The sequence below is a fragment of the Falco naumanni genome, chromosome Z, assembly GCF_017639655.2.
Source record: "Falco naumanni isolate bFalNau1 chromosome Z, bFalNau1.pat, whole genome shotgun sequence".
Classification (NCBI taxonomy): domain Eukaryota; kingdom Metazoa; phylum Chordata; class Aves; order Falconiformes; family Falconidae; genus Falco; species Falco naumanni.
Window position 1 is genome coordinate 85,244,851 of NC_054080.1, and position 18,717 is coordinate 85,263,567.

The 18,717-nt window shown below is 43.0% G+C and overlaps 1 protein-coding gene across 13 annotated transcripts in view; it reads right to left on the reverse strand.

Moving 5' to 3' along the window:
• TCF4 (transcription factor 4) overlaps positions 1-18,717 on the reverse strand; it is a 239,941-nt gene that overhangs the window by 89,756 nt on the left and 131,468 nt on the right. For 11 of the 13 annotated variants that reach the window (XM_040579814.1, XM_040579813.1, XM_040579809.1 and 8 more), the window contains 2 exons: positions 5,160-5,289; positions 4,656-4,705 (listed from right to left, as the gene is read on the reverse strand). In XM_040579814.1, coding sequence (XP_040435748.1) covers positions 4,656-4,705; positions 5,160-5,289 — 180 coding nt within the window. Of the gene's footprint in view, positions 1-4,655; positions 4,706-5,159; positions 5,290-6,176; positions 6,254-18,717 lie in introns of those variants that run through there. The other 2 variants (XM_040579823.1, XM_040579810.1) reach the window with 2 other exon arrangements.

An 18,717-nucleotide genomic window follows, 5' to 3' on the forward strand; every position in this document is an offset into this window, starting at 1 on the left:
CTCCTGCTGAAGCACGCAGCCTGCTCCAAGAAAGCCAAAGAAGAGCTTGCACTGTGCCTGCAGATGACTAGCATTGCCAGCACTCCATGAAGGCTTTGTTTCTGAGCTTTCTTTTTTTTGTGCTCAATATATTGCCTTGTATTACAGGTGCTATCTGTTGGAAACCAGCACCTGGGCAGACACCGCTTCCCTGCCACAGTGCCACCGTGGTGGACTTACTGAAGTCAGGATGATACAAGTTCTTGTAAACCCACGACTCAAAACGTGACCTCTACAACCAAAGCCCTTCCCTCTTTGCTCACTTTTCCCCCCAAAGACCTCCCATTCCATACCCCATTCCTTCACAGACGGTTCCCACCACGCACACCAGGCGCAGCTTGCTCATTCCTGACTCTCACTGGTCAAGAGAGGAAAGGCGGAAAACATCACAGCACTTGGCAAACGCTTCATGTAAAAGGTCAGATGTGATTAAACCATCAGCAGCCAAACTAGATGAAGGCTTCAGGTTAAAGATTAAGAGAACAGCAAAGCCTTAGGATGAAGTTAAGGGTGAGGAGGTGGTTATGCAGAGGAGCCACCTGGATTGCATGACGCTAGGTGATGGCAGCATCCGACACTGATCAAGAATGCTGCACCAAATGACTGCAACACCTCTCATAAAGCAGCCGTTATTGTTACCCAGGAAAGGAAGCCCCGGACTGCAGGTCCAAACAAAGTTTACGTGCCCTTGTGTCTGGTCCTACATAAACGCCCAGGTCAAACCTCGTCTGTGGGTAGGAGAGCTATTCCTGCGGCGCCCACCGCCCGCGCCAGCCTGGGTACCAAGCATTACCATGACAGAGTTCAGTAAAGGCACGTGGCTACTCAACAAGCAAACAGAAAAATCTAATTTTTCCTAATATTGTCGTGCCCGTATTGCATCCTCAGCTGGCTCAGTCCAATATAGCCTGGCCTTCCTGGCACTGCTCCAGTGGGAGCAGAGCTCTCCAGGCCCTCGACCGAAGGCAGACAACTCCAGTACGAAACGGTCCCAGTACAACCCCTTGCCCCAAAAGACTACATAGAGTCTGTAAGTCCACGGAAGTATGTTAGGCTGCATTATATCACGGACAGGAGCCCAGGACACGGTGAGGCCATGTGTGCCTGGGGAGTGGGCAGAGCCAGGGTACCCAGCCCCCTGCCCCACCACCTGAGATGGCAGATCACACTGGGCTGTACAGGCACATTCAGGTTACAACACCTGAAATCAGTGAAGTCCTGAAATGCCAGAGATGGGAGAAGCTCCACACAGGACGCCACGGACACGCTGGACAAAGCCAATCTCGCCATGCACTATCCAAGACCCGCGCAAGCCCCCGCCGTGGTCGGTTGGGCAGGCACCACGGCACATGGGGAATGGGCTGCGGGGGACAGGCACATCCCGACCCACGTCTCCGTTCAGACCGAGCTTTTGGAGCTCAGCACTTCGGTTCCAGCTCAGCTCCAGATCTGTCACCAGTTCATAACTGCTGTGATGAGCTGTGGCTGAGACCAGCCACAGGGGTCCAGAATGGGCAGGACCATGGGATGCATCCCCCACACCCAGAGCACACTTGAGGGGTTTTACCTTCCCAACACCAAATTTAGTTCAAATCTTCATTATTTTTTAAACTCAGACTGTTTCCATAGTTTAATTTACTTTGTTTTCCAAACTCGTAGCCATTTCTTATAATAAAGGGGAGCTGATACAACATATTTATTACCATTTATCATTGAAATTTTTATGACTACTTATGAATTAATCAACAATAACTGCTTTCACAAATGCTGCTGCATTAATCTCCATATCCACTCCATAAATCACATTGAGAACAAGTTAATATACATATTTTAAGAGAAATACAGCAATATTTCCACCCTATCAACTAAGTATATTATAAGCTAGTTATTCAATTTATAAATGCATCTACTTCATCCAGCATCATAAATCCTGGCAGTTCAGCGTGACACAATCTATAACCTAAATATAATCTGACCTTTTGTAAGACATCTTTTCTGTTTGAGACACACAGGTGCTTTTTCTAAAGCATCATCGTTTCAAGTGCAATGTATGATTCATGATACATGAAGACAACAAGACCCAACACCTATCTGTATGTTTGCTTAAAAAAGGCTGTATCACCCTCCAGAACCATCTTATTCACATTACTGGACTTTCATTTTAATTTACTTTACAGAGCTATGGGTGATCAAAATATTCAGGAATACTTTTTTATATTTTATTTTCTAATAAATTGTACAGCTCATTAAAATAATCAGAAGTATTTAAAGTGCATATTCTACTCCATGAGAATTTCGCTTAGAAATAAAAATACTGTTAAAATAGCTGAGAGTATTGAGCTGTAGAAGTACTTCCATTCTGTACAACAACTGTATTCACAAAAAATTAAAGGAAGCACACATTTGAGACTAATCTGCGACAAACATAAATTGCCTTTCATTCTTTTGAAGCAAGAAGCAATCCCTAAAAAAACTTTTGCAGCAGTTATAAATCCCTGCAGGTTGACATTTCCAACAGAAACGTCGGCACCCTTCCCCACGCAGCAAGGGCGGATAGCAGGTACCATTTTACTGAAAGGATCTTTTCGAACTCAGATGCAAAAATATCCCTGTAAGTGTCCTGAGATGATCACCGGTCTACAGAGCAATATTTTAAACCACAAAAAAACCCCGCAGCTTTGGGGTTGGCTTGTCTTTTTTCTTGCCTGCAAATGACTCAACAGCAAGCCAGCAGAATTCCCGAGCTACCGCAAGCAAGCGCGGCAGCGGCTGGTGCCAGGAGCATGCGGAACAGGCGCAGCATCCTTCGGCGCGGTGCATCGCAGCACAGGGGCTCTGTGGCACAGAGGGGCTTTGCGCTCCCACAGCCCTGCTCCCCTCCCTAGGACCCCCATCACATAGGGAGCTGGGAGGGATACAGCATGTGAAGTCGTCAGCAAAACTATTGAAAGCTAAAGTTTCATCTAAATTAAATCCACCTCTAACTTCAAGCATAAGAGTACTTGTAAAAACCTTTGGGGAGGATATTAGCTATTGCTGTAAAGGAGTCCAATAAAAACCAAAACCAAAAAACACATAGTGAAATAAATTCAAAATACACGTGTGGGAACTTACTTTTAATTAAAAAAAAAAAAAATAGTATTTTTTACTTTACTGGAAACTTGCATTTGAGAATTTCCATTTCTCAACAACTTTCAGAAAAGATTTATGTTTGTATTTGTTTAACGTTATAAAGATTACAATAATCCGTGCGATTAAATTAGTATGTTCATATGTTTCTTTTTCAGGTTAAAATGTTATTATTTATAAAGTGACCAGTAATGAAACTACTGTTCAGCACAGTCACGACAATCACTGAAGCTTTAAAAGTATGCTGATTTTGGAAAAGCAAATTTACATGGATTTATGGTAAAAACATAAAACCCATCTGAGATTAACATGCCAATTTGTTATATATTCTGCAAGATTGATTGCCATTCAGCTCCTCCTAATAACCAGATTTAGAGATAAAACAAATAGAGTTGTCAGGTATGAAACGGAAGCTCTCCCCTCTCGAGTGGTTTGTTTTCTGTTTGCAGATATTGATACAAAAATACGTATTTTTAAAGTAATGGCAGAGAAAAAAATTAGAATAAAAATACTGGAATAAAATGTGCTCTTTAGCCATCCTACCCTTTATACTGTAGTTACTGAAATGCCATATCACTTCTTTTAAAACTGCTATTTTCTATAGATTTTAATGGATTTAAAAGTAAATGCTCTCAAAAGATGCAATGCACCTTGGTACAGCTTATTCAGGGAAAAAAAAACCCAAAAAACAAAAACCAAAACAACCAAACAGATTTTCCACAGTGATGATAAAATGCAAACTAATAGAATGATTTGGGTCATGAAACAAAGGACTTCACCGAATCAAAGAGAAACCCCAACTTCTGACGGCACGGTGCAAAGATTTCACCACAAACACTGAAAACCGTGCCCGGTGTAGCTGGATGGCACCCATAACCCTCCTTACAAAAAAGTATCTGGGATATTCTTTAAAATATCATGGAAAGCCCTGGGTAATTACCAGCTCTGTTGTTACTGCTCGAGCAACCCACAATGCCTCTGGCAGCAGCTGGATCCCGGCGGTTGACACCTGGGCTCACCCCCAGCCAGCTCCTGCTGCAGGTACCACAGCTCAGAGACCTTGTGTGAAAATGAAAATGTTCACCCCGCATCCCGGGCTGAGACCCGTGGACATCTCTCAGAAATCCTCTCCACACAGCTCTTTGAACATGCAAATCCATAAATCAGCAGCAGCCCGACAAAACAGCTAACCGGCACATGCCAGGGATGCTCGCCCTGCACAGGTACACGCTGCCCGCACCCGCGCCAGCTCTTCAGCGTCCACCGCTGAAAATCCACACGAGCAGCCGACACTCATCCCCATCGTGCAATTAATCCCTTCCAAGTTGGGACAAGTGACAAGATTATTTTTTTTTAACTCTCCTTACCTTGGCCTCAGCCCTCAGCGCCAAGCGCCCCAGGAGCCCGGCAGCGGGTTTGTTTCTCTCTGCCCACAACCGAACAAAGCCACCCCATCACAAGCCAGCGAGCAGACAAGCGGTACTTACTGAAGATGGCAAACCTGGAGGAACTTTTCGAACTTTCTTTGTTTGTACTTCTGAAAAAAGACAAAACGGTGTCTTCATAAGACAGGCGCTTTTTTTTTTTTTCCCCCTGAAATTTTCTACAGCCCCAGCTACTAATCGCCCTGCCCGCCGCCTCACGCCGGGCTTGCAGCAGTTTTGGTAACACCGAGTGGATGCCACTGCTCTTAAGTCCAGCAGTAAAATGCTGGAAAATTGTTCATATTCTGATCTCGAGTGTTAGGGCCTTTGTTTTCACTTTACACTGACGTGCTTTTAAAAAAGCGATTTTTTTTAAGGCTCCTTGCACGCTCGACAAAGGACAGAGAGGAGCAATCAACCAACGTTAAATAAACCCCTCCGAGAGTCCCGGTGGAGTACGCTCTGCCACTTATTGTATTTATTTCAAAGTATTGCTAAACAGGACGGAACTCCGATTATTTGTTGAAATGGAAAAAAATAAAAAAGGTTGAACACAAAATCACTCACCCATAGAGGTGCTGTGGAGAGGCCTCCGCCGGGGGTTATTGCTAGAATACTGATAGTACTGGGAGCCAGGCTTAGTGGGGGAAAGCGCTCCTGGGTTGCCAATATCCATGTCACCTCCAAGGAGACTTTGCTAAAAGATTAAAAATATATACGTGTGTGCGCATGCATGTTAAATCCGACTTTCCTCATCATTAGCTATTTCTCATTCCTAAAAATAACACAGTAAAGAAATCTTCATAAGCAACTGAAACACGGAAACAAGAACCTGCCAAATCTTTAAAGGAGACATTACAAAAATTTCCAGTTGAGAATCTTTCCCTTTACTGGGAAATCACAAAGTAATTAATTTAAAATATGATTATTTACATTTAAAGGAGACTTATTGCCTATTTATTCAAATGCAATCAATGTTTTAAAAACTTTTGGTGCTCTGTTATATATATTTGAAGATAATTTAGTTTCTTTGCTGCAAACAAGGTAGTTAAGTGCACGGATTTCACAATAATAAAACTTTAAAATAATCCTGCTGTTGATAGAGCAGTTGGCTCAGTGTGCATGAAACAGCTTCATTGTCTATCCCCGTGCAAGGAAAAATTCCTATCTGTGAAATAAATACATCAGGTTTTGCAATATAAAAATCTGCACAGCAGGCTGTACATGATATGTGATTAAAATGTAAAAATAAAATTATGCATTTTTAATATTTTTTGCAATGCCATCATAAAAAAAAGCACCTCAGAAACCGCAAACAATTAATGCTATTGTATAGCAGCAGCAGTAGCAGCAGCGATGGACTTTCAATATATCCATTTTCTGCCTGTACCATTAACTAACAAGATACATCCCAGTAAACACAACATTTTCCCAGCTACAAAAGGACTAGGGTTTCCATGAAACAGCAGAAAACATGATCTGACCCCCGGTATAAGAAAAATTATAAATCTGTAAAAGACTATGACAGAAGAGAACGATTTCCTGAGTAATGTTCTATTTGCTATAAACTACGTTGAAACTTACCCATAATATATAAATCCCCTGATTATACTCTGCATTGAACACATTGTTCTTTTAATTATTCTGATACGCAATAAAACAGGTGTAGATGCTACCATTTATATTAAGAACAAATTTACCATTTAATAAAGAAATTTTAAAATTAAGTACCAAAAATCTAACTTTATCGTTACTTGTAATCAACTTTTACTGACTGAACTAATTACTGTACTTGATAAAGTACAGAATGTGTTTTCCCTAATCTAAATTCTAATCACCATGTCACTCACAACAGACTTAGTAATGCTTCACTAACACACTATTCACATGCAAAATACTCTAAATAGGCCAATTATGACTCTGCCCCTGTTCCCTGGTTAACCCGCTGAGAACTGAAAAATTTCACAAGGCAGTCACCAACTAAAACAAAGGCTCCTTGTTTTAAATTAAGACAGTCTTTTTGATTCCTAAATAGCTCAACAAAGTGGCATGTCTTCTGCTGAAAGCAGTTGGTCAAATATGACCCATGAGCTGGAAAATCAGAAATTAAAACATCCTTACTCATTGACTATACTTCTAAAAACATTTCAAGATAACTTTTGATTCTGGAAAAGTATATTCCTCTTTTTTTCCCAGAGAGGCTAAAGGAGAATCGCTGACGAGGGATGGACAAACGGGCTCTGACCGACTGGGGCCGAAACCCTTTCTTGGTGCGCAGCCCAGCATCTGCCTTTACAGACCTCTCCCAGGCGTAAAAATAGAAAAATGCCAGTCAGAAGGCACTTTTTTCCCACTATTTTTACGTTCAGCTAATGCCTAATATACACCTGCAATGACTATGCTCCTTTTAATAAACAACACCTGCACCGGCAAAAATGGTTGCGAGTCTGTTGCATAATGGCAGAGAAATATATGCAAAAACTCTCGGAAAAAAAGGGTTATCGATTCATTGCGAATATCCTCTGAAAAGAAACGTAATTTTATTGAATGTCTTAGAGCATTTCAGAATGAAACAGCGCTAACCACAGAAATTCTCTTCAGTCATATATTTTTATCACGTATACGTTTTAACATAAAGACAGACCTGCTAAATCTGTGCATGGTTTATCCATATGTCGGGTAGTCTGAAAGACTTAGAGCCATCAGCTGTATAAATTCCTATACCCAGCCTACTAGATTTCATTTGACTTCAAAACAAAACAAAACAAAACGTATATAAGACAGCATTTGCAAACTATTTTAAACAAGATTCACTTTAGGAGCATAAAACATACACATACCCTATGTTGTTTTTGTTTTTTCATCCAAACATTTTTCTCTATAAAAAGATGCAGAGGTTTCTACAGGAAAAAAATCCCAAACTTGTATTATTATATTAGAAGGAAACACATGCACCAGTCCTAAAGGCTGTGCGCCTTTTGTGTCGCGAGCCACCCAACGCTGCTCTTTGCCACTAGTTGCACTTTCTAAGGGCTGCTCATTCCTCTTGACCTAACGGGTACCTGCTCGATGGAGCCTGGACCACGCTCTGCATCCCATCCCACAGCCTTGTTGCCCTGGGAAGCCGTGCTAGGTTATAAACAGCTTTCTTGACCACAAAGATTCATTTTTTTTAAGAAAAAACACATCTTAACAAATGTTCACCGCAACTGTCACAGACTCAGTTCTTTGCTCTCTTAAAGGAAAAAAAAAACCCACCACCAACTCACAAACAAATAACCCAACCCAGAGAAAAGCTCCCTCCTTTGTCTGCCATGGGACAGAGACAGTCTTGCAAGGTAAAAAAGAGGTGGGTTTCTGCTTGCAGGGGGCCTCACCGAGCACTACGGGAAGGAAAACTAAGGTAAAAATATATATGTACTTATTTTGAGATGCTTATAAAAGGAACAATGGGCATTTATTACTGTTCAGCCTACATGTCACACTGCTAATGGCCTGCAACAAAGAGAGAGATAAAACGTTTACAAACCACAATGCCATCGATTACACAGCCTTCGGAGCTCGCCTTTGCTCCAAATTGGATCTTAGAAACGCGATGAATTATTAGGCATCCAAGTTAATATTTACCAGTAAGAAACGATGAGCTTAAAAGCCAAGTGTGACATTTATCAAACTCCTCTCCAGCCTTTAGCTGGAGGTTTAAGGGGCGTCCACGCTGTCAGCGGGCAGCGGGCTGGCTTTGGGTACGAGCAAGACAGCAGGCTCCATGCAAGATGTTGCAGATCTTTGAGCTCATCTCTATAAATCCTGTATAGAATGAGTATTCTGGCATTATAGTATCTACTGTACTCCCAGACCCATGCAGTTTGTAGTTTATTTGTTTCATAATAAAACAAACTAGTAATATATCGAATTTGCCAGTTGAATGTTAAGAGTTGGAGCTAAAAACAATCACAGAAGGGGGGACAAAAAAAAAAAAAGCAACATAGAAAATCCATTTTCCCATTGAGCCACACAGCTGTATTTGTCATCGATAGCCATGTTTTTGCTTTTCTCGTCGTTACACACAATTCTGTCTTCTTTCTAGCAATTTGTAAAACAAGTCACCGACTAGTGAATCCTGTATCCAAAATCTGAATAACTAGACAAAGAATTAAAGCTGGTTAGGGAGAAAATACACACATACTATGACAAAGTAATATCCGTATGGATATGGTATTACCACCACCACCACCACCACCCCCCCCGGAAAAAAACAAATGTTGTTCCTATTGCAGACCTGAAATTTTCCTTTCCAAATGAAAATCATGTGAATTTCACTTAAATATTTGTTTCAGACCCAATAGATAGGGAATAAATTTACATAAAGCTATTTTATTTTTCCTTTGTTACAGAAACAGGTGAGATTAGAGTATGACAGAGTGCTGCATTTTACTAATAGAATGTTAATTCAGATTAAAGGAAAATGGCCTTGAAGCCGGTAATCCGAAAGGCTCTGAAATCACTGATCAGGGAAAAATACCTCAGAAACGGCGGGTTTTTATTTTTATTTTTTCCTGACAACCTGGATTATTTTTTTTTCTTTTTTTGACATCTTAATGTTATGCTGCGATCCAGTATCAAACATATCATCATGGGGATGTTGCAGGCAAGTGAAAAATGGGCTTAGATGAAAACAGATTAAGCTCCTTTTCTGAACGATTGCCAACCGTTTGTGGGTCGCGCTCGTATCGGAGCGTTGCTGCACGCCCAGCTGCAGCCCTGCGCGCTGCTCCCAACCTGCGTGATGTATGGCGACAGCGGGACATATGTTCCCCTCGCTGAAAGCCTCGGAGAAGCACTGCACGGGCAGGATTGGAGGCAAACCGCCGCATTGCATGCTGCCGCATCCCTGAGTCCTCCAGCTTTCTCCCACCTGCCACAACACCGAGGCTTCTCCCCCTCGGTGGGAGAGAGGATGAGGTGCATGGATGAAGGCTGAGACCCTCACCATTCCCAGCATCTGTGGGTGTAGCCAGCTGGGCAGCATTGCACCCTCAGTGCTCACCCTCCAGCCAGTGAAGCTCCCGGCCAGCCTGGTCCTGCCTCCACACGCTCCGGGGTAGACCTGGGAGCCGCTGGGAACACGGCCACGTTTACATTTCTTACGCGACTTCAGCTTGCCCAAAAGTTATAATTTTAAAAACAAGTCCTTTTCACAGTACCAATTCACGTGTACAACGAGAATACAGGCACTTTTATCTAGAAAAACCAGAGTCCTGCTATTTTTCACAATATTGCTCTGTTTCTTAAATTAAAATTCTTTACACTTCTAAAGATCAGAGCTTGTTTGCTTGCATTGCTCGCATTTAGGCCTCTCTGGCTCTCCCTGTGAGCACGCTTCTCTGCATTGTTCCCTCTGCTCTGGCACCGACGTCTCCGTGGGCTGGGCAAGGAGGTCAGGGAAGCAGTGATCCAGGGGGCCCCCGGCCACCACTCAGCGCCCGCATGTGCACTCAGCCCCACAGCACCTGCTCTGCTGGGCTACCACCCATCGGGTGCCTTCTGTCCAATTCCATGGGGTTTTCCCCGAAAAAGAGCAGAAAGGAAAGTGTACTGTGACCTTCCTCATCACCACAAACTTCCCGCGTGCTGTGCGTGCACCCAACGCAGTGATTTGCAACGCTGGACATAAAGCATTAGGCTTGCCCATGCTTGGTAGCGCCTGACATCCTCCTCATCCTCCTGTCAAATACGTGCTCTTCTCCTATCCCTCAAAACCCATCTCTGTTTGACTTTCCGACATCTATTCCCTTGCAAATTTGCAAACAAAGCAACCTGAATTTGTTGAAATCACATCTAATTTATGCGGAAACAGATGAATAGGAGGTAATTTTGTTCAGATTAAAAAAAAAACAAAACCCACAACACAACCCCACAGAATAAACCCAACAAATCTCTAACTGCAACTGTCCTGTTTTCCTCTCCTTGAGTAAAATCACAGGATACAGGATTATATCTCATCATCCAGATTTCAGCTGCTCTTACATGATCTATCCTCAGTTTATGAATTTTCACTTAAGTTAACTAAGTCATGCCGCATACACATCTGAATCATTTCTTTGTTATTTCCTTCTGTGATTTCAATCCTCTGTTTTTAATCAAATTATGAAACTAAATTTCCACTTATCATGTGACTATCAGGGCATCTGTTCATAATCTGTCCAATTCCTACAAATACTCCCTTCTTTGGCTTTTAGAAATTTGGCAGCTCTCTGTAAAATCTTCTGTGTCATTTACGTCCAGTATTTCTCTCTAATGCCAAGTGTAAATTGCAACCCATTGATGGCAAACACAGAGAAACAATTTCCCCGGGTTTCAGAGCGTGTTTTCAAGCTAAGGTACTGTTTTCCTTTTTCACTCAACCACTCGTAATTCTTAAAAGTATTTGCAGAAAAATTTTGACTTTTAGAGAACAAAGGATCTTCTCTCACAGAGGTTTAATTTTTCACAGAGATTTTTTTTTTTTCAAGAACACTCCTATGTATGAAGTGAGAGAAATTTTAATATGTTATTTTATTTTCTCTATCTGGTAGCAAATAACCTTTTGTTTCATTTCTTCTGCCTTGTAGGGCAACACCTTCAGATAGCTGTGCACAGTGTTCAGCAGTTTTCTTTTGACTTTGACCTTTTCCATTAAAAAATGCTTGCAGGTATTATCAAATAATTTTTCATGTTCAACCAACCCTTGTGCATTAATGTCATCAGTATTAGTTCTCTAGGTTGGGGTTTTTATTATTTTTTTCACTAGCTCTTCCTCTGCATAATTTAAAATTGCTCTTTAAGTTTATACCTTTCTGGAGTCATTTTTCCCAGTTGTGCTTTTTGAGCACCGACTGTAATATCAGCAAAACAACAGCAACTTTCAAAGTTCGTTTTCTGGTTTCGGCACAGTTTCGTGGGCATGCGCTCTTAAACGTGGCTGAGGTTCAACCCCCTCTGGCCAGGGAGGATTTTGTTTGTTCCTGTGCTTGTTCTCGTCACGTATTTCTGGTATGCAGGAGAAAATAATTTGTAACTTCTTACCTAATTTTTCCCGCGTTTACTCGTGGCGTTTGCTTGCTTCTTCCCATCCCTTCATTCACCGTTAGGCATGATGACTCAGATTATTATACTGCTGCTTGATTATCACTAAAGGTTAGTTACTTGTTTGCATTAACGATCCCCATCTTTCACATTTACAGTGAACGATCTCACCATCAACTGCACAGTCTTTGCTGTTTTTCTAAAGATTTAGTATATGAAAGTATTTCATTCCCTATAGTACAGGAGAAAAACGGATAAAATGTACCCCAACTGAACAAGTAAAAGGCAGAAAAATTTCACAGGGAAGAAGGGACTTTCTCCTCCACTAAGGAGTTTTGCAAAAATACAGCATTTGCTCCAAATCCTTGGAGCTGGAAATAACCTCTTTCACTACAGTTCACATGGAAAAAATCCTAGTGCTGCAAGGATCAGTGAAACATGGCATTCTATATGCTTATATTTGATGTGTAGCGTATACGTAGGGATGCATACACACACACACAGAGGATACGGGGTGTCCCATAACCCACCCGCTGGGCCAGCCCAGCACTGCTGCCACCTCCTCCCCAGCAAAGCACCATTCGGCTCCTTTGTGCTCGCTCGGAGGCAGCGATAAGGACATTCTCTCTGCTTTATTATTAATCTTTCAGAATATAGTTTTCACTTACCCACTGAAATTGAGCCAGATGATTATAGTGTTTAAAAACACATGCTTAAATACAGGTAATACTCGTATAAATATGTCCCAGTGAGTAAGAAGCACTAAAATGGGAAAGTCTTGGTGGTGGCTGGGGAAGGGGGGTGGGATGGGGAATGTGCCATCGTGTTCACCCTCAAAGGGCCTCGAAAAACCCATAAAAAACTAACAAAGCTGCTGGGTTTCTTACTGCCCAGAAGGGCTGGTGTTTGCTGAGGGTGGCTGGGCGAGATGAGACCGAGCAATGAAAGGCACTTGGGTCAAAACTCAGCGTGTTACAGTTAGGAAGTTCTCCCGTGCGGCTAAGTGTGCCCATAAAAAAGAGTTAGGTTGGGGTTTTAGTAGTTTTTGCAACATCCTGATGTTGCAGACAGCCGAGGCACAATGCGGTACCCACTCTGGTGCTTGCAGCGGCTGGAGCCGCTCCGCGTGGCTCCCAGCGAGGATTATCCCTGCGTTGGGGCTGCTCCAGCCGCTGCAACCTGCTCCCGACACGGCCCCGGGCCCTGGCTGGATTAAACACCGACCAGAGCACCTACAGCCCCGCTCTGCCTGAGGAAATAACCTGTGATTGCTCTGCCCCCCCCCCCCCCCCCCCCCCCCCCCCCCGTAACAGCGCTTTGCCAGAAAGGAGCCGGGGAGGCCAAACCCAGGGTGCTGTGCAAGAGCCCGGTGCTGGGAAGCTCACCTCGGGATGGTCTGCCCGCAGGCAAGCGCAGGGAAAATCCAGTGCCTTGGCCCTTGACAGTGCTCACATGCCTTTGCGTACCATCGTACCATGCGATAATGTTTAAAACTCTTTGCAACCAAGAAAACGAAGCAAGCTTAGAGCAACCGCAGTTACTCCGTTTGTACAAAACCACGGAGCCAGTACGGCTTAGCGGGAACGTTATCTGAGGCACAATCAGTAGAGACATTTTGCAGGAGAGAAGGTTTGGTCTGGAATTAAACAGCCCTCAGTTTAGCCCAGGATAAACCCCCTGAAGTCACCAGGGGCCTCCTGGGTGTTAATGAGGAAAGAATTTGGCCCACAGACAGCAGCTGGATTTTCAGGGATGGCTGAATATAGCGAAGCATTGTCTGCAGTATTTTTACAGTGCTGCTGGAAAAGAGGCTTGCCACATTGTCAGAGCTCGGCTCGTCTACAGCATCTTCCACATTTATCAAAAAATCCCTCTGTATCTATTCCACTCAAAAATCCAAGCTGAACACACATGGTAAGCTGCTTCAGGTATGAAAAAGTGTACAACAGCAGAAGATTCATGTACGGTAAAAAAAAAGGACACTGTCAAAACTTACATAGGGTTGAATAATAATCAGATAAACCCAGTACATACATGTATGTGTATATATACATAGGAACTGCTCACTACGTTATGAAACATGTCCTGGTGCCCTTGTTTTTCCTCCCAACACAGATACCTGTATTTCCATGCAACACTGAAGTTTAGAACATCTCGAAGTGCCCACTTTTTCCAACATCTCCAATCCTATACCATCTGGTAGGTACCAGCATTGTGGTCACTTATGGAGGGGGAGATGGACAGGAGGCAGTGAGGATTAAAGACATGTCAAAATGAATGTTGTGCAGAGAATGACATTTTTGCACTGTTATTCCCTGAGAAAAATACTGAAGACTTGCTGGCAAGAGCTGCTTCGTTAGGCTCTGCTTTTCTTCAGTTCAAGTAAGCACTTCAATATGATTCAGTAAGGATGTCCTACCACTACTTGCTTCAAAATGTTCCTCTCTGGCAAATTATGACAAACCCTAAAAAAAGACCCGTTAACCTAAGAAGTCGATTTCATCAGTGTTCCCTGTGTAAGCGTTTGACTACAAACAGCTTACAACAAAAATCCTGGCTCAAGTTGTCTCAGACAGGCTAAAATATCCTGACACGTCTCAGTCTTAAAAAGGTGTTTGGTGGCTGAATTCCCATTTTTAATGATATAATTATTGTTTTCCCTTTGAATATGAGAACACAGGAAAGGCTTACAGAAGTTCAAATGCATGGGAAACAGCACTTCTCTGAAGTTTTGTTAGTAATATTTTTAACCAAAGAAAAGTTACCATAAAAACATCCAAGAGACCAAAGAAACTTCCTGTCCAAAAGAATAACAAAACCCATGCAAAATGCTTTAGGTGCCTCAGAGGATGTTTTTTTAAGCTTCTTACTATTCATCAGCCTGAAAGATAAACAACGGCCTCCCCCTTTTTGATGGTGAAGCAAGATTTTGCAGGGAAAAAAAAAAAATTATTCTCAGTGTAAAAGCCATTTGCACATCCTCAGATGATCTAGCATCATACAAGGCTGACGGCTGGCTTGGAACTGCGTCACACACGTTTGGAAAGGATGCTTAATTGGTCCGTTCCAACCCAAACCACTCTCCAATTCTGTGATTAATTAGTTAAAGCTCACACATCTAGGCGAAAGAGCATGCGCCGTTCTGGGGTAAGGAGTAGAGAAGTGAAACCTCGGTCACTCGTTGCAAAGGAAGCTGAGGGAAGAAGTGGGACTCGAAGCTAACGGTACACATGAACTGGAAATAAATCACGCTTGGGCGCCCAAGGCAGCAGTGTGCTGCAACCCGGCAAAGCCCCGGCAGGCGCCCAGCCCCGACCCACTGTCCACAGCCCTCCCGACTCCCCACGGCAGGGAAGAGCCCTCCCCAGCTGGAGAAAGGATGGGTGTATTCCCACTCGAATCAGACAACAACTGAAAAACTCAGGTTCTTTCCAGAAGATCAGCCACGAGCTTCACGGGACCTCTGAACGGTTAGCTACACATGATGTCAAGATACAGCACTGGTGTACGTTGCCATCACTTCTTGGGAAAGGGCTATTAATTATTTACACAAGCAGTTTGAGTATCAAAAACGTGTTTCATGTTACAGGACCCTTATGTTTTCAGTGTTATAAAGTCACATTTATTTTTTACAGAACCATGTTATGTAAATACGCCTTAAACCAACTAGTGACACTCGTGGTATTTAAAATAGGAACTTTCTTTTTTCCTCTATTTTAAATTTCCCTCTGCTACCCACAATCTTTTCCCACACAGCTAAAGTACACGGGAAACTGCTATATGCTAACACAGCATATAGTTGAGGCTCAATAAAGTGCAAAGGCATATTTGTTTCAAGGAAAGTCTGCAAAGTTTAGGTCACCTTGCGCTTAAGACAGGACAAAAAATTAGTCACCCTACAACAAGAACAGAATTGGCAAATTCAGCTGCTATGATAAACTGGAAGGGGAAAAAAAAGCACCTTTTTGTGCTGACACAGGTCAAAATATAACAAGCTGGTATTTCAGCGAGGCAGAGCACAGCGTGCCACCCCAGCCTGCAAACTGCCTCCCAGCTAGGTCAGCACTGCGGAGGGAAAACCAGCGCTTTCAAGTGAAAATGAAGACTGCAGGGATTCGAGGAAAAACCAAAACACAAAACACCCTGGTCGCATCCATGTTGCTGCGGCGTGTGCCGGGAGCTGGCCACCGTGGCAGGGAGGGCCCCCGAGGCCCTGTAACCTGCACCAGGCACTGCCTGTGCTCAACACCTTCGCATTCCTGGTCTGTCCCTTTCTTTGGGATTGTCTCCTTAGTAGGCAGTGCCCTTCCAATGTCTGCCCGTGCCTGCACACCCTGGATTAACGCAGCACTTTCCTGCGCTCACCTGGGATTTCTTACTACAGGTAGATGCACTGTAAATACAGTAACGATCTTCTCCAAAGTAGCGAGCAACAGGACCAGAGGAAACAGCTCCCAGTTGTGCCGGGGGAGGTTTATTTTGGATATTAGGAAAAATCCTGTCACGGAAAGGGTGGCCAAGGCCTGGCACAGGCTGCCCAGGGGGATGTTGGAGTCACCAGCCCTGGGGGGATTTAAAAGACATGTAGATGTGGTGCTCGGGACCATGGGTTAGTGGTGGGCTTGGCAGTGCTGGGTTAGTGGCTGCACTTGGTGATCTGAAAGGTCTTTTCCAACCAAAATGATTCTATGAAGAAATACAGACAGCAACACTTCACCCTTACAGTACAATTTTCATCAGTTCACATCGTCTCTATTACACAAAATAGAGCAGATTTTCCTCCCTCCTTTGTGCATGGCAGAGGGGAGGAGGATCTATGCTACCAGGCAGCAACATTTTACCTTGCCTACGCTGCAGAGAGAAGTGTTGCTCCAGCTCTGTGATACAGCCGCACGAGCCAGCGCGTCAAAGCAAGTGCTCGTGCGGGTTGGTGCTGAGTTAAATAAGCCAGTATGGGACTGCACGGGGACGTGCTCTCCCCCTGCGTCTTCTCTTCTCCTTTACGTAGTGCCTTGCACTTGTGGCACTAATACAAGATACAGCAACACTTACATAGCCAAAAAGATGCAGAGAAGAGCTGGTGTGCAGCTCTGCTCCACAGGGCTAGTACCACTACTGCAGACCAATGCCAGGGATGAGAGTTGTCATAAAATTTGTAATTAATTTATCTGAAATAAATAAATTTTTTTAAAAAAATAAATCAAAGCTACCATGCTGGATTACTCTACAGCAAAGAAATGCCACTGAACAGAAGCACAGAGGACAGCAAAGTTTCAGAGGTACTGCTTTGTTCTGGATTTGATTTAACATCCCACGGAAATAGGTGCAGCATCTCTTGCATCAATAAAGAAATGAAGCGGAAAAAAAAAAAAAGGAAAGAGACAGAAGTTACACAGCAAAATTTGTAAAATCAGGTAACTTCAGAAGAAAATTCTAGTAACTGGAAAACTAAATGATACTGGCACAGCATCGCTGTTCTCCTACCCAGCCACAGCAGCAAGAGTACATGAGGAAGAAGCCTCATTCATCCTTGCTGGGCTACTTAAAAGTACACAGCCAAAGGGATCTTCCGATTATACATTTGCAATTCCAAAACTCTCTGTGCTGTTCTACACGTGTGTGATCACATCAGATCTCTCGTTACGATATGAGGATGTGCCATGTGCCCATAAAATATGGCAAGCAGTAGAAATTTCCAATGTTTCTCCAGTATCTCCTGCCTGGGGATGAAGAAGGATATAGCTGCTACAGAACTCTGCTGATGCTGCCAGAAGAGCAGAGTGGTGACTTGCACTAACTGCAAATGTAGCTTCTCTCAGGTCTTCCAAAGCTGAGCTAGGAATCAATCATTTCACACAGCCTGTCCAAGCCTGGTCATCATGGAATAAAACTTCTAAACATGATTGATTTAAACTAGAAATACATATTAAAAAGAAAATAGTAAGGATTCATGGAAAATTGTCATCCTTCCATGCCCAAGACTTAAAAAAAGGGGAGCAGTGAACCAGGATGCAACTCCTGAGTAGTGTTTTGGATGACAGTCACTGCACGGGCATTAGAAAAAGGCAGAGGAGCTCTGTCTCCAACAAGACATAGGCAGAGGGTGAGGCATGAGCTACTCTTCTTGATGATGCAAGATGACCTTACAAAACCTTCGTCTGAGATTCTTAACATTTTCTTTTCCAGGACCAGAAAGGCAAGCAGGATTTTTGAACTTGGATTTTGAACTGTGGAAACAAACTATTTTGTATCTTCTGGTTGGCAAGAGACAGATGAAAGGCTGTGTCGGCAAGCTGCAGCAGCCCATCACTCCTCCCATAGCAGGGGAAGACGTGACAGTAAAGGTGCCATAAAACAACGGGCAGCTTCTTGCCGATTTTCTCTGTAGATGGCTACAGTATGCTGGGCAGTTAATTGCCATTTTTTGCATTACATAAACCAATAAAAATAACTCTCCAAAAATCAGATTTGTCACAGCACCTTGTTATGCAATGTAAAGGTAACACTGTATATTACAGTGTATGTAAAAAGAGAGACAGAGAAATACCCAAGTGAGTTGTATTTCAGTGATACAGTTGGTTTTTATTAGGATTTATAAGCATTTTTCCCCAGACACTTCTGAAAGACAAGGATGTGGGAAATATCCATAATTCTAGCTGTAGTATAGCCTGTATCTTTACTATTTAAGAAAAAATGTTTTTTCCTGACAGTCAACCAGGATCCACTTCCAAAGGAAGAAAATAGTTAAAAAAAAAAAAAAAAGACAGACCTATAAACACGCAGACAGATGGCTATATTCTGTCATTAACTTCAAAACAAAATAAAAATATTAACTTCTCCATTGTTGCTAAACATACTGCAGCAAGACTTGAATGCCTGGCAGACATTCACCTCATCTGCTGCAAAGGCATAAAGAAATACCTTGCTCCTGTATTATTATTATTTATTATTTGTTAAGCACCAACAATGTGTTCGGCACTTTTCAAAGCCAGAGGAAGGGGGTGTGTGTGGGGGGAAACGCTTTAAAAATGCTGCTCCCAAGCTCAATAAGGCTGAGAAC